Source organism: Clupea harengus, chromosome 11 (genome assembly GCF_900700415.2).
Source record: "Clupea harengus chromosome 11, Ch_v2.0.2, whole genome shotgun sequence".
NCBI classification, from domain to species: Eukaryota; Metazoa; Chordata; class Actinopteri; order Clupeiformes; family Clupeidae; genus Clupea; species Clupea harengus.
In genome coordinates, this window is record NC_045162.1 from 7,797,666 (window position 1) to 7,813,136 (window position 15,471).

At 41.4% G+C, this 15,471-nt stretch overlaps 1 protein-coding gene and 1 long non-coding RNA gene across 3 annotated transcripts; one reads left to right on the plus strand and one right to left on the minus strand.

Moving 5' to 3' along the window:
* The first annotated feature begins 1,873 nt into the window (after positions 1–1,873).
* On the plus strand, positions 1,874–13,716 carry psmc4 (proteasome 26S subunit, ATPase 4). Of its 2 annotated transcripts, none has more exons than XM_012818124.2 (11): positions 1,874–1,981; positions 3,009–3,107; positions 3,605–3,791; positions 4,125–4,271; positions 4,441–4,550; positions 9,895–9,988; positions 10,268–10,435; positions 11,798–11,874; positions 12,456–12,624; positions 13,071–13,126; positions 13,220–13,716. In XM_012818124.2, exons 1-11 carry the CDS (start codon positions 1,889–1,891, stop codon positions 13,331–13,333), a joined length of 1,314 nt encoding a protein of 437 aa, XP_012673578.2. In that variant the 5' UTR covers positions 1,874–1,888; the 3' UTR covers positions 13,334–13,716. The 2 variants fall into 2 exon arrangements, with proteins under 2 accessions (XP_012673578.2, XP_031431556.1); XM_031575696.2 differs by lacking the exon at positions 1,874–1,981 and adding an exon at positions 2,023–2,486.
* Positions 13,566–15,468, minus strand: LOC116222295. Its single transcript, XR_004164575.2, has 2 exons — positions 14,612–15,468; positions 13,566–14,232 (listed from the first exon to the last, which is right to left on the minus strand). It is a non-coding gene; the product is annotated as an uncharacterized LOC116222295 (long non-coding RNA).
* Between the last annotated feature and the right edge of the window lie 3 nt (positions 15,469–15,471).

Here is a 15,471-nt window from a genome sequence, read left to right on the forward strand (position 1 = left end):
AGTGCAGTGTTCTTTTTCCTCTTCAAGCAGCCATGAGTGTGTGTGTGCGTGTGTTTTAGAGTGGACTATTGATTAAAATCTTTCATTAAAAGACACCAGAAACTGTGGTTTCTATTAGAATGACCTATGGAGTGGCATTAAGACTACGGAGTAACAAGCCAAAGTCTCTCACAATGTCACAACACCTGTTCTTGCATCTATGTGGTGGGATGAACGCAGTGACGTATACAAGTAGCACACAAAAACACCTACCTGTAGTGGAACCCACAATAGCAGTGTTCTGGTCCACAGCCTCAAGGAACGGTCCAACGACAAGGCAGATGCTCTGGATCCTCTTCAAGTGACGTTTGTTGAACCCAGCTTTTAAAGTGATTTTACTAGCTAACACTGCTGACTGTTGAACACTGCTAACCACACCACCAGTAGTTGCACTGTTTATAGCCTACCGGATAGGCCATAGCCGGATGCAGTTCCACTGCCAAACTGGTGAGAGACAACAGATACAGAGCAGAAACTGTGTGGGTGGCTGCTGGAGTAGAACATTTACATTTTACTCACATGGGACAAATATCTTTATATAGATCAACTGCATTTGATTATAGGACAAACTCAAATCCATGTTGTTTCCATACCTGAGGTGCTGAAAGTAGACCAGGCAAAACCCCAAAACAATGTGAAGAGCTGTTGGAATGAGAGGGAGAGAAATGAATATGAATCATCATAATAAAAATTACTGTGTCTGCAAGAAACTACAGGTACGACACACAACTTATGTGTTAATGCCTTAAAACACAAATTGGTGTTGGAAGAGATCAAATTTGAACTAAAAAGATGGGGAAACAACTGATTGACAGGCTGTAATTGTGTAATCATAAGGGTCCTTAAAACTATTTTGTGACTTGGGGTAACTAGGATTTCAGTTTCTGCACCAATTATTACACAATGCCTGTTTATAAAACGATTTATTGCAAAGACATGTTGAATAAAAATGTTCTTCTATGACAGAGCCTTAAAATGGAAGAAAACAGCGCTGAAATTTCACAGAAACGGTTAAAACTGAGGATGTTTCAAGCGCTACTGCATTTCCGTATTGTGGTTGAAGTTTGCAAGTATGCTTTGACACAGGCACATAGGTGTAACATCATCATCATCACCATTATTTATTCAGGGAGAATTGACTGAGCACAGGGCTCTTTTGCAGCAATGCCCTGATTGAAGGTACATAATACAGATACCAGATACCAGAATTTCCCCACGGGATTAATAAAGTATTTATCTATCTATCTACAGATGAACAATAAATAAACAAGCCATAACCAAACAAAACAGACAAAATAAATAAACAAAATGCATTATACAACTCAGAAATTAAGTATAAAAAAAATAACATAAAGTAAAAAAATCTAATCAGAGAATTATTTAAAACAACAGCACTGAGGCACATCCTTAGCATCTAAAAGGCTCTTAAATTGGTTGACAGACAAATACTGGGTTAGTTTCAAGTCCTTTTGAACAGTGTTCCATTTATGGGAAGCAAAGAGCTTAAAAGCTATTTTACCAATATTAGTTTTGATAAGGGGGATTTCAAGGGAAATGAGGCTGACCGTGTGTTATGACACGACATGACTTGATTAGGCAGTTTTTCCACTAAGGCTTTATAAACAAATAAAAGACAGTGTTTTTCCCTCCTGTCTGCTAGAGGGGACTAACGTAGTGCCATCTGTGACAGTGGGGTAGTTTAAGAATACCATTGCACAGCATTCAAAACAAAAAAGAAACCAGGCCTACATTACAGCGATTATATGGTTTTGCTAGGCCCACAAATTCCCCTTCAAACACATTTTCTGACAACTTCATTACCCAGACACAATTGCTCATATTGACGTTAATGAAACGTGTTTGCGTAGAACACAACGTCATCACGTCAACTGTGACAAAATTCAACATGGAGGACGGTGGTGTTATAGTTGAGAAACCGCAGGTAATTCATCGTAATCTTTCGTGATGTTCTTATTTGTGTCCTCAAGGCAGCCAATCTGTAATATTATCACGTCTAAATCTTTATCATACGTGTTTGTGAAACAAAATATGTTAACTTAACGCTTTCAGTAAAAAGATGCCTATTCATTCACGATGATATAACGTTAATGGTAAAACCAGCTAGTTTAGCTAACGCTAGTTTCTACAAATGCTCTGTCATGCAGTCCTCTTGTTAGTCGGTAAGGTAATTTTGGAGAAATAATCCAGGCGTTTGTGTCATTTCTAATCCAATTGGTGGATTTATTTAACATATAGTATCGGTTGTTTAGTTGGGTTAGGGAGTTAAAGTTAACGTTGCTGTTTAATCAGTGGTAACGTTGCTACCTATTAGATGAGTCAAAGCAAACCAATTAATGTCACCCGGAGCTAGCTTGCTAGGTTCTTAGCTAACAGCTAGCTTTGTAGCCTGTCAACAATAGTGTCTCAATTAATGTCGGCGCATAGCGGTAAGAATTCATTCTCAGTTCATGTTAGCTTGTAGTAGTATATTTCTAACTTGATTTGTTTTCTCAAACGGGTTGTCTTGCAGCAATATGTACATTTATATAATGTCGAAGTGTTGTTTGCGGCTAAAGTTGCTGAATTACATTGTGTTGGACACAAGGTTAGCCAGTGTATAGCTCCTCTGACCGTAGTTATCTCTTGCGTTAACATCAGTAAACTAACGTTCATGAAAATGTAATTGAATTCCTAAAACAATGGCATGTCAGATTATCTGGCTTGTTTTTGTTGACGCACTAGCTACTGGTTTAAACCCAGGAGATAACTTAACCTGATGGGTATATGCTCTGAGCTAACGTTAACGTTACTTGATCAGAAGTAGTGTAACGTCGGTTTACGTTGTTTTCTAAAAGCGTTTCTTTCTATACGAGTTGCTCACTCTGCGGCAGTTAAGGAAACATTAAGCGGTCCTGCCGTTATGGTTAACGTTAGTTTGATATAAAACGTTTGCTGTGTTGCATTTTTAGGACGACATTACTGGCATGATTAGCTCAAGGCCCCAGACGGGCCTCTCCTTCCTGGCCCCAGAACCAGAAGACCTGGAAGACCTCTACAGCAGATACAAGGTTTGAAACTTATTTAAATCAAAGGTGTAGGGCGTAATTGTGTACTTGAAATATGGAGGCTTTAGTGTAAGTGAAAAGTCGTCTTGTTTAAATTCACTTCAATCTAGTTATTGATCTGAACCACAATTTATTTTAATAAAAATTGCAGGGTTGTTTCTAGATGACACACCAATAGGTAATGACATTGATAAGAAGTACGAGTGGACAGTTATAATTTTATATTAAATGTTTTTAAAAGTGTGTGATGAAAAGTTGAATGAATGCTGATTTGAACACGCGTTAATACGTTATAACCAGTCTGTTATAAAGTGGTGGTAGAGTAAAAAGATACTTTTGGTCACTGTTTGAATTTCTAGGGGGTAAAGCATCTTGTTTGCAAACAGTCAAAAGTTCAGATACTCATAAGCAATATTTTTACATTGACAAATGATAAGTATCAACTTACAACTTTCATTTGACTAGTTGTATCTCTCTCTCTCTCTTTTGTTGTTGTTTAGAAATTGCAGCAAGAGTTGGAGTTTCTGGAGGTGCAGGAAGAATACATTAAAGATGAACAGAAGAACCTTAAGAAGGAGTTTCTTCATGCCCAAGAGGAGGTGAAAAGGATCCAGAGCATCCCCCTTGTCATTGGACAGTTCCTTGAGGCTGTGGACCAGAACACTGCTATTGTGGGTTCCACTACAGGTAGGTGTTTTTGTGTGCTACTTGTATACGTCTCCGCATTCATCCCACCACATAGATGCAAGAACAGGTGTTGAGACATTGCGAGAGACTTTGGCGTGTTACTCCGTAGTCGTAATGCCACTCCATAGGTCATTCTAATAGAATCTGTAAGCATAGGCTTTGGATTGCCTTTTACAGATAATACTAAACTCAACAATCCTTACGAAAGGACTCTGGCACATGCTTTGACACTGCATTGGGAAGCTTCTAGTCATTATGCGTGCGCACACACACACACACAAAACTTTCTACTGCTGGTACTGATTTCTATACTGATTTGCACTGTCCTTGCAGGCTCCAACTACTATGTGCGTATCCTCAGCACCATAGACCGTGAGCTGCTGAAGCCCAATGCCTCAGTGGCACTTCACAAGCACAGCAATGCCCTTGTGGACGTGCTGCCCCCTGAGGCAGACAGCAGCATCATGATGCTCACTTCTGGTAAGCACCGGCCGCCAATAGGCCACCTGAACGTTCAGAGGACCTCCTATGTTTGACATGCAGCCTACTCATAACAAACCTCATCTATAAATGAAGTGCAGTTCTTTTGTTGCTGTGTATTTCACCATTTTGCTCTCATATCTGTCTCTTTCTTCCCGGTGCCCCGCAGACCAGAAACCTGATGTGATGTATGCAGACATTGGAGGCATGGACATCCAGAAGCAAGAAGTGAGGGAGGCAGTGGAGCTGCCCCTAACACATTTTGAACTCTACAAACAGGTATTGGCCAGGATGCGTGCCTGTGTGTGCTATTTTATTTAGGTGTGTCCTATGTTTTATGCTGTCATATCTGTTCAGGGTTTTAAGATGTATAATGATCATCCTGTTAATGCAAGAGAATAATATGCACTATTCGCTCTGAATAGGTTAGCTGATACATGTAAAGCTCAGACATGAAAATCCCTCACCTTTCGGCGAAATTCGCCGTTTTGAAACCAAAATAGGTGACCTACGTGAATCGTGTAGATTCGATGAGAAATGTTTTTTGGGGGGGGGGGGGGGGATTCATATTCATATTCAGTGAACTGCGAACAGGTGCGCGTGCCAAAAGGGAGCGCGAGTGCATGGAAATATTAACGAGAAGGGCCTTGCATCACCAGTGCAGACTACCATCAGAAGCTGAAAGCACGCCTGCTGAAGAAGAGAAAAGGGCGAGGCTGAGACGTGGCAAAACAGCGAAAGCGGGCCATAGAGACACTGGTGGTTCAGGCAAAGAAGAAAAAATGATCTGGTTCTGAGAGTATTACGAACTGTAATGTAAATTGTTATCTTTGCCAATAAAATGTATTCAAATTAGGGCTGTCAAAGTTAACGCGTTAATCTATGAGATTATTGTGGCCGAGATTAATGCGATAAAATATTTTAAGGCAGTTAACGCAACTTTGTTTACTTCGACACGAAACCGCCGCGTGCCTGCAGTCAGGAATAGGAGAGACCGAGACGGCAGTTGAAGATGGAGAGTAAAAATTTGTAAAAATTACGGAACAATCGACAAAACTAAAGTTGTATGTAGCATTTGTCAAGCTGAATTTAGCTATCACAGAAGCAGCTCGTCTTTAAGTTATCACCTAATACAAAGCACCCGACAGAAAGCAGTCCCAGGTTAGATGGTCACCAACCCACACTCCACGACTTCTCTAGGAAAATAACTAGACCAGTCCGTGAAAAGGTTACCAACGCTTACGCAGTTTAGGTTGCCGGTGACTGTCGGCCCATCAACATAGTTGAGGACGGTGGGCTGACTGAGGTGTTCCGAATTGCTTCAGGGGACAATTCTTACGATTTACCGTCGAGGGGCACCATTGTGTCTTGCATACATTCCTTGTATGACTGCGAGAGAGCACGACAAATTCAGCTCCTCGAACAAGCTGCCAGCGTCGCCCTTACTGGTGACAACTGGACGTCAGTCAGCAATGACAATTACCTGGTTGTCACAGCTCATTTTATTGACAATGTATGGAAATTGAGATCTTTTGCATTGGAAGTAAAAAAAAAAACAGGCGCGACATACAGCGGAGGACTGTGCAGAGGAATTCATCGACGTCTCAAACAGATGGGAGATAAGTGGCAAACTGACCACTTTAGGCACTGATAGTGCCCGTATTATGTTGGCAGCTGCTAGGCTACTTCCATTTTAACCTGTTAATTCAGAAGGGTATTTTTGACAATTTCCGCCTATATTGCACTGTCCCATTTAAAACTTGAATATCTATGGTTCTAAACATTGCATAATAACCATTCATGGCTTAAATTAAAGAAGACACTTGGCCCATCAAATGCAATCAGTTAAAGTGTTTTATTATGTCATTTTAGTTTACATTTCAGAGCAGCAAAACCAACATTTTTGTCAGAAAAAAACATAAAACACCTAGTGTTTTTTTATGTTTCAGTGTAGAACTGGGTTTTGAATGTCATAGGAAACTAACATTTACATTTCCTGATGCAACAACATCTTGACAGTGTGTGTAAAAAATTTGAAGCAGATAGACAAAAGTTTACAAGTGTTACACATCAGTTTCCATATGGTACCTTTAGACGTCTCCAAGTGTCTCATAACCTCTCCAACCTCACCAAATACAAAATCCAGTACCTGTCACTGTACATCAAGAATTCATACTTTTTTCTTGCTTTCTGTACTACAGCAAACCATTCTGAATTAATTTCAGTGTAATATATTGTAATTTATTGTGACAACACATATGATGGTCTATAGCCTCTCCAAAATATACCCAAAAACCTATCCAGATCCATATAAAAGTACATCATGTATGTTTCGTGGTTTTGTACTCAAAAGTACATCATGTATGTTTTGTGGAGGTGGTGTGGAGGTGGTGTAGTGGTGTGTGGAGGTGTGGAGGTGGTGTAGTGGGGTGTGGAGGTGGTGTAGGGGTGTGTGGAGGTGTGTAGTGGTGTGTGGAGGTGGTGTAGTGGGGTGTAGTGGTGTGTGGAGGTGGTGTAGTGGTGTGTGGAGGTGTGGAGGTGGTGTAGTGGTCTGTGGAGGTGGTGTAGTGGTGTGTGGAGGTGTTGTAGTGGGGTGTGGAGGTGGTGTAGTGGGGTGTGGAGGTGTGTAGTGGTCTGTGGAGGTGGTGTAGTGGGGTGTGGAGGTGGTGTAGTGGGGTGTGGAGGTGGTGTAGGGGTGTGTGGAGGTGTGTAGTGGAGGTGGTGTAGTGGTGTGTGGAGGTGTGTAGTGGTGTGTGGAGGTGGTGTAGTGGTGTGTGGAGGTGGTGTGGAGGCGTGTGGAGGTGGTGTAGTGGTGTGTGGAGGTGTGTGGTGGGGTGTGGAGGCGTGTGGAGGTGTTGTAGTGGGGTGTGTGGAGGTGGTGTAGTGGTGTGTGGAGGTGGTGTAGTGGTGTGTGGAGGTGTTGTAGTGGTGTGTGGAGGTGTTGTAGTGGTGTGTGGAGGTGTTGTAGTGGTGTGTGGAGGTGTTGTAGTGGTGTGTGGAGGTGGTGTAGTGGGGTGTGGAGGCGTGTGGAGGTGTTGTAGTGGTGTGTGGAGGCGTGTGGCGGTGGTGTGGAGGTGTGTGGAGGTGGTGTAGTGGTGTGTGGAGGTGTGTGGTGGTGTAGTGGGGTGTGGGTGTGGAGGGATAAGATGAGATGAGATCTGTTCAGATGAGATGAAATGAGTGGGGAGCGGACAGATGCATCTCCTGCAGGGACATCTCTCTGGAAAAAATAAATCAATTGGCAAATGTTACAAAAACAACTCAGCAATCCAGCAAAAAAAATAAAGACATTGTAAAATAACCAAACACAATATGCAACTAAAAACAAGAAAGATGCAGACATAGAGAGTACACAACAGGAGAAATATAACATGCCATACATACCAAAATGTATGCTAATAGTATTATGCGTGTGTCAACGAATACATGCAGACATGTATAGTTTACATCAGGACACAACACAGCAAAAATAGCATGTAGCCAACGTTAGCGAACTTGCTAGCAGGCTTGCTAATTTGCCAGACAAATACATAGGCAAGCCAATAATTTGGAAACGTACAAAAATGCATACCAATAGTATTATGCGTGTGTGAAACCATCCATACAGATATGTATTTGCATAGTTTACATTACGAGCACACAACACAGCAAAAATACCATGTAGCTAACTTTAGCGAGCATGCTAGCAGGCTGGCTAATTTGCCAGACAAATACATAGGCAAGCCAATATTGTGAGAACATACCAAAGTGCATACTAATAGTATTATGCGTGTCTGAAAACATAAATGCAGATATAGATACTTACATGTCATGTCTAGGACACAATCCAGCTGTTCCAATTGTGTCCATGGGCGAACTCCACGTGTTGTGTTGAATGCGCAAAGCCTGTGCTCGGAATTACTTCTCTGGCGCATGGAAAGCACACCAGAGAACCTTCGGTTACGCGTGGACCAATCACACCGTAATATTATTCAAAGACAGGCAATGGGCATACCATTGTAAACATGAGAATGAGTACTATTGGATAGAATATGTGTCAATCAGTTTGTAGTAACTGGATTGGAGAAACAGGCATTTTGAATGCGGTCATCTGTTACAGGAAGTGGTTGGTTTGTGGGCACTAGACATGAAAATTATGGTAGAACAAGGAATAAAATGTACTGTGGCCAATAAAAACTACACAGTTTCGTAGAAGAGATATATGGCTTTGATTATTCAGGTATGTTTTAAAAAAAAATATATTTGTCATGGCCACGAGGAGCTCGAGAAGATTGAGATCATATGATATGGGAAATGGAGGCATGTTTTGTGCTGTGATGTGAGTACATAAATAAACCACAATAATATCCTCAGGTAAACTATTCAGTGTCATCATTTAGTTGTTTGGATAGATAACGATTTTTTCATGGCAGATAACAAGACATTTTGGCAAAGATAGCATGTTTAAATGGACGATTAGTTTGAGGAGGCGTCAGGGGGTGGGGCACAGCAGGGGGCACACCACGTTTTTCTTTTGGTCGTTTCTAATGAACTGTTGAACACAGGCATTTGATATTACGTGTGCCTGTGGCAGTTTTAGTGCTTTTTCAGAAAAAAAGTCTGTTTATGGTAAAATGTTTTTTATTTTTGTGGCTACATGCACGTAATTAAGATGTTATCAGCCCGGTTGCGCCGATGCTCCCGCTAGGGGGCGTGTCTGAACTAACAAGTTAACATCTACCCTGCGCGGCACACAGTCTGTACCTGGCTGGCACTTTATAGGTATGAGTTATAGGCCTGAGCCTCTTTGAAAACACAGTTCTGCGTGTAGTTTTGTGTTAAAAAAAAATACAATTAAACAACAGTGCCTAAAATACACGCTGTCTGAAAGTGATTACTCGTTAATTTATAAGATTTAGTCTTTAGAAGTCAAACAAACTTTTAATCGCGATTAATCTAGATTAATGAATTTCAAAATGTGAGATTAATTACGATTTTTTTTTTTAATCTATTGACAGCCCTAATTAAAATCTGAATTACATAACATTGTATTGTCTGTCAATCATGATGGAAGAGTAGACAAGTTAAGTTACAGCATGTCCACCATCTCTTGGTTATGCATTAAGCCATTTGTGGTGCCCTTACCACATTGTGCCTCATATACTGTATGTTAGACCCAGTGACATCAGTGCATAATACTTAGTAAGGAGGCCATAATCATTTTTGACTCATGGCTGAAGTTAAGTTTCTCCAGCTCTCCCCAGGTTGGCAAAAAAAGCATCTCAAAATGCATCAGATTGATGCTTTAAAATATGGAATATTACGGGGGAGCATGCCCCCGGACCCCCCTAGAGGGGTAATATCCTTCTCACCTTTTTCACCCCTGACCCGTTTTCATGCCTGAAAGCTGCTGAAACATTAGAAGCTAGACTTTTATTCTTAATAAAATGAACATTCTGTGGAAAACATTAGTCATATAATGCAGCGTGCTTACGAGGCTGTGTACTCCTGTTCTGATGTGTTTTCTGGACTCCTGTTCTGATGTGTTTTCTGGACTCCTGTTCTGATGTGTTTTCTGGACTCCTGTTCTGTTGTGTTTCCTGGACTCCTGTTCTGATGTTTTTTCTGGTCTCTTCCTGTTAAGATTGGTATTGATCCTCCCAGAGGAGTGCTGATGTATGGTCCCCCTGGCTGTGGGAAGACTATGCTTGCCAAGGCTGTGGCTCACCACACTACAGGTAACCAGCAGCTACCTTCACAGTTTACCTGCCCATGTAATATACACATTACTCAAGCTTCATCCTGTTGGAAGGAAGCTGTGATAATTAAAGCAGTTTTTGCGTATAAAAGTATGGTAACTTATGGTACTCATTTAAGTATTATGCTATCATTACGATTTTTAAGTCTTGCTGTCTGCAACTCATTTCTTTGCGTGGCTTTAACAGTATAGACATAGGGCACCGCTGTCAAAACTGGATCCTCTCAGTCACACCCAGCTGTTTTTGTTTCTCTTCCAGCGGCGTTCATCCGTGTGGTGGGCTCAGAGTTTGTCCAGAAGTACCTGGGGGAGGGTCCTCGCATGGTGCGTGATGTCTTCCGACTGGCCAAAGAGAACGCCCCCGCCATTATTTTCATTGACGAGATCGACGCCATTGCCACTAAGCGCTTTGATGCTCAGACTGGCGGTAAGAATGGCAGCCCAAATTCTTTGACAGACAGATAGAGCTCTGGAGATCTAGAGACAACCATGGTGAACTAAATGGGGGTGGGAGCAACATTTCTGCATTAAAAGCATTTGAAAATTCTTAACTATTCCAAATGTCTCCTGAATTCAGGGCTAGTAGGAGAATTGAAAGTGTTTGGCTAAATGTAGGTCTAACTAACCTTGTTAATTTGATTGTATTATTATTTATGAATTACTTGTACAGTTTGTACAAGCATAAAAACAGCAACCGCCTACACACAAAACGACACCATTGGCACTAATATATATATATGCACACACACATAGATAATGTAGACTAAAAAAAGACGTGGGACATGATGAAGTCCATCTTTTGTGTTAATGTAAGCAGAGGTTGCCAGAGGCTGGAATTTCAGAGCATGTTTAGAGTAGCCAATTTGTTCTAATGCCAGATGATGTTTAAGATCATTGATCCAATGTTTAAAGAGGGGTGGGAACTTTGTTCCACTGAATTTGTACAAACCATCTGGCTAAAAGTTTGTTTACTTGAGCTACTAATGCCAAGTTCCTGTGGAAGAACTCTAAAAGCTGCTATAATAGGGAATGGTTCAATATGTATTTCTAAAAATGTTAAGAGGAAGAAACCAAAAAAGGGATTCCCAGCAGTTGTTTCCAGCAATTTCAGCAAAGTCCACAATTTCAACCAGTTGTCTTCAGACTCAACTCTCGTCAGGTAGTAGGGGTGGGAATTGTTACAGAGGTGACAATACGATACAATTGTGTCTCCGGTCAAAATGTCTGCCCTTTAAAGACACAAGAAGTGTTATAATGTTACAAAATTATTTATTATGTATATTTTATGCATATTTTATATATGTAAATAAATATTCACAAAATATAAATATACCTGAGATTTAGATTTGCACCACAAGAGGGCAGCATGTTTCTATCAGTAGAGTCAGGCTGGCTACCAGTGATTTTATGTGCTGACACTGCAAGCCTCTTGAGTCTTCTCAAAGCAAGATGCCACTTGTGCTGACCTTTTGTTCAGCTAATTACTCGTTAATGGACTTATTCTTTTGCTCACAGTTGTGCTATTCCACAACTTCACTCATTAAGCTATCTACCGGAGACTGAATTTTCTCAGCGACTAAATGGACTCAAAGATAAGCTTCCTCACTGATTGGACGTGTTGAGCTGAACACTAAATCTTGTAGCTTTGAATGTAAGAGCATTATTACTTCAGTGAGGGATTGAGCATTCATCTTTTGTGCTTTTGCTCACAAATCAGATTAGTCTGCTTTCATGTGTACGTTGTGTTGGGATTGTCTGGCCTGATGTCTGACCTCTGCTCCTACCTTAGCTGACAGGGAGGTGCAGCGTATTCTGCTGGAGCTGCTTAATCAGATGGACGGTTTTGACCAGAACGTCAATGTGAAGGTGAGTTGAGTGTGTGTGTGTTTTGGGGGGGGGGGGGGGGGGGGTGTAAATGCAGATGTGTGTACATTAATACAAATTTATGTTTATGTAACACAGAATGATTGTGTATATTGGTGCTCACCACTTACCATCAAGATCGCAATGGGCAGGTTACCCAGTAGTACACCCACTTAACGTACAGTGTACTTGCAGAATGTGGACGCTCAGCTAAATGCATTCGCAACGCTGTACACTGCCTCAGTGAGGGAGGCAGCTCGGCTGTCTCTCTGTTTGCTGCTGCTGCTAATGAGTAGCAGTATAGATATTAAGCTGGTACATATTATGGTCATCGGCAACCCCATAACATGGCATACAAGAAAAGTCAAGTCAAAGACCTGATGCAAGGAGCGATAGGACTGTTTGATGGAGATGGAGTGCATCTGCTGCAGGCTGCACCTCTCTGTCCTTTTTGATACTGTGGTGCTTTTCACAGTACAGACATTAATCTGATAGTGAAGCTAAGGCCCATATAACATGTCATGCCCGTAATTTATACTATTACTCATTTTTTTTGTCCTTGTGGTCCTGTCCCTGGCATCCAGGTCATCATGGCCACTAACAGAGCAGACACTCTGGATCCTGCCCTGCTGCGTCCAGGTCGTCTGGACAGGAAGATCGAGTTTCCCCTCCCAGACAGGCGTCAGAAGCGTCTGATCTTCTCCACCATCACAAGCAAGATGAACCTCTCTGAGGAGGTGGATCTGGAGGACTGTATCCTTAACACTGTGCCTGTGTGTGTGTGTCTCTGGCCGCTTTTATTATCAGGGAGTATATTTCTTGAACTGAGCATTTGTGCTTTGAATGTCTATTGAGATGGTTTATTTCTTTATGAATGGTCTACATTTGTTCAGCTCTTGTAATGCACAAGTGTGCCATTAACACCATTTCTTGTCCTCAGGCTAATGACTAATACCAAAACTCCCATGTCACTGCAGAATAACACTTTCAAAGTGTTACACCATGCAGATATTTTCAATGATGGTCCATAAACCTTCCTGGTGGTGTCCTTTTGAGGAAGGGAACTCCACTTCATTGTCTCATCTGAAACTTCTAAACTTTTCCTTTCTGCACTGTATGGGCTTTTGAGTTGGAAAATGCCCCCCCCCCCCCCCCCCCCCCCCCACCCTCTTTGGTTTTTCCTTAACTAACTTCAAAAGATGTGGCTCGACCAGACAAGATCTCCGGTGCAGATATCAATTCCATCACCCAGGAGGTAAGACTGTGGCTGATGTTTACATTTATTCAGTGTCGCGGATGTACTTGACTTGTTGGTCCTCACCACTTCACTCTTTCCTCTCCCCCTTAGGCTGGCATGCTAGCCGTACGTGAGAACAGATACATTGTCCTGGCCAAGGACTTTGAGAAAGCGTACAAAACGGTCATCAAGAAGGATGAGCAGGAGCACGAGTTTTACAAGTAGTGATGCTACCCTACCGTTGCATATTGGATCGACACTTTTTGAGTTTCTTTTTTCTTTTATTTTTGTGCATACACATATAGTGTGGATTTTACTGACTCAAAGCTGTTTATGACCTCTCATTGTAGGAATTGAACTTCTCAAGGTTTACTTCTGGCATTGGGTCTGTTATTTCAACTTTGAATACAAAGAGAGGCCTGCCCTCTCTCGCTCTCAAACAAACACACACACTCTCGCTCGCTCACACACACACACACACACACAGACACACACACACACTACGGAATCTTATGTGTCAAGCTGAATGGCCAGAGAGTCAGTACATTTATGTCCTGCAATGATATAACTGTACAACTATGTCAATTAAAAAGACGTTTTCCATAAAATGCCCCTGCATTTATTTTGAACCTTTACATTGGACAGAATATAATTTTACCAAAGCTACTTAAGCTTCCACCAGATATGTGCAACTCGTGCTCAGATGAGTGAGCAGATTCTTTAACAAAAATGACAAGGAAAGAAAAGAGCAAATGTGTCTCTTGCTGAGCTTTAATATTTAATATAAGGACATGGAGACCAGTGGCTGCCTGCACAAATGGTTTCAAATTTAAATTCACTTCACTGGTTTAATTTTGCATGGAAGGCAAGGAAAGAAAACGATGCATTCGGTTCCGTTTTCGATCATTAAGAGGCACTGTCATCTGCAGTTATAGCCATACATGTGATATAGGTACTGTTTTGTGGACATAGGTCTTGAGGGCCCATACTGAGTGAGTCCAGATAGGTATGGTCCGCTGATTCGCATGCCACGGTGGGGCTGTCTCCTGTTCCTCATTCTCACCCTCTCCATCTCGGAGTCTGCCCATGAGTCAAAGCAGTTCAGTCTCAGGTTGCAGTACTGTCTTAAACCAGAAGGGGGAAGTAGAGATTTTACTGCACACAATCCAGTAGGGAGAACGGCCTATTGCAACTTCACTGACAGTGTTTAATGTAATGCCTATTCTTCCAGCATTCTTTTGTTTAACTGCATCAAATAGGCTAGATCGTGATGTTGAGCTATATTGGAATTATGTTAGCAAGTTTGTTGATGCACATTAGAAATCATGCACACCAGAAACATTCGTGAATCATTATAACAAAGAAATAACCCGAGTGCCAGATAGGTAAATTCTGGTATGCCAACCTAAATGATTTCATCAAACAATTAGTATAAAGTCAATTCAGAACACTTGGCTTAAACAAAAAAAAAAAAAAGCACTGCTCTGTTGTGCCTTAACCTACCTCTTTTCTGATGTGTTGCTTGGCAGACGTTCAGTGACAGAGTCAAAGTAGTTTGTGTAAATGGAATGGGTGGCTACATCGTAAACCTCAGGTCTATTTGAAGATATACAGGACAGGTCCAGGTTGTATGTGCCTTTATGATTAGGGCAGATAGTTTGCCAGAGAGCTGCAACCACTGCATCAAATTTGGGTTGAAGCTGCCACTGCTGGAACTGGGGGAACTCCTGTGACATCTGGTAAGCCCAGGTTAGCACCTGATATGCTATCTAGCAACCTATTAAGATTTCCTCAAAATTTTGCAGTCTTAAGCAGAGCCAACCTACTATGATAAATACTGCGGCATCTGAGATAGTAGCGTTAACACATTTCCAGTCGTAAAGTAACGGGGAGAAGAGATAGATTTCTAGATTTAGTGAATGAATGTGGTTGAATAATTGGAATTACTTTTTACAGTTGACTTTAAACTGAGGATCATGATCAACATTCTAGAATAGATCTTTTTTTTGTTGCTCGCCAGCTGTCAGTTTCTGGCGTAAACCAGTAGCGATAACACAATTACAACATTTGCTGAATGTTAAAACACTCAGAAGAGATTTAATTTTTGTTGTAGACCTATTTAAAAAAAAATTTAGACCAATCACTGTGTAAAAAATTAGTCAAGCTAGAGATGGTAAAGGAACTGTGCTGTTAACAGTGTAATAAATGAACAGTGAGTTCAGATGGTAATAACAAAAAAGTGCCTCCAAACAGACAGCGCAACTCAAGATTAAAAGGTGTTAGTAGGAAAGTGCTTAGTGGTTTGTTTAACTGGCGGGGGACTTTCAAGTGAAGGATCTGAAGTAACCACCCTCCCGAGGGTC

What these genes read in the sequence shown, in the direction of transcription:
- psmc4 (XM_012818124.2), top strand. Translation starts at nt 1,889, where the DNA reads ATGAAACGTGTTTGCGTAGAACACAACGTCATCACGTCAACTGTGACA. An exon ending in TGTGGCTCACCACACTACAG is followed by an intron (nt 9,989 to 10,267) that starts GTAACCAGCAGC and finishes TTTCTCTTCCAG; the next exon opens with CGGCGTTCATCCGTGTGGTG. An exon ending in CTTTGATGCTCAGACTGGCG is followed by an intron (nt 10,436 to 11,797) that starts GTAAGAATGGCA and finishes CTCCTACCTTAG; the next exon opens with CTGACAGGGAGGTGCAGCGT.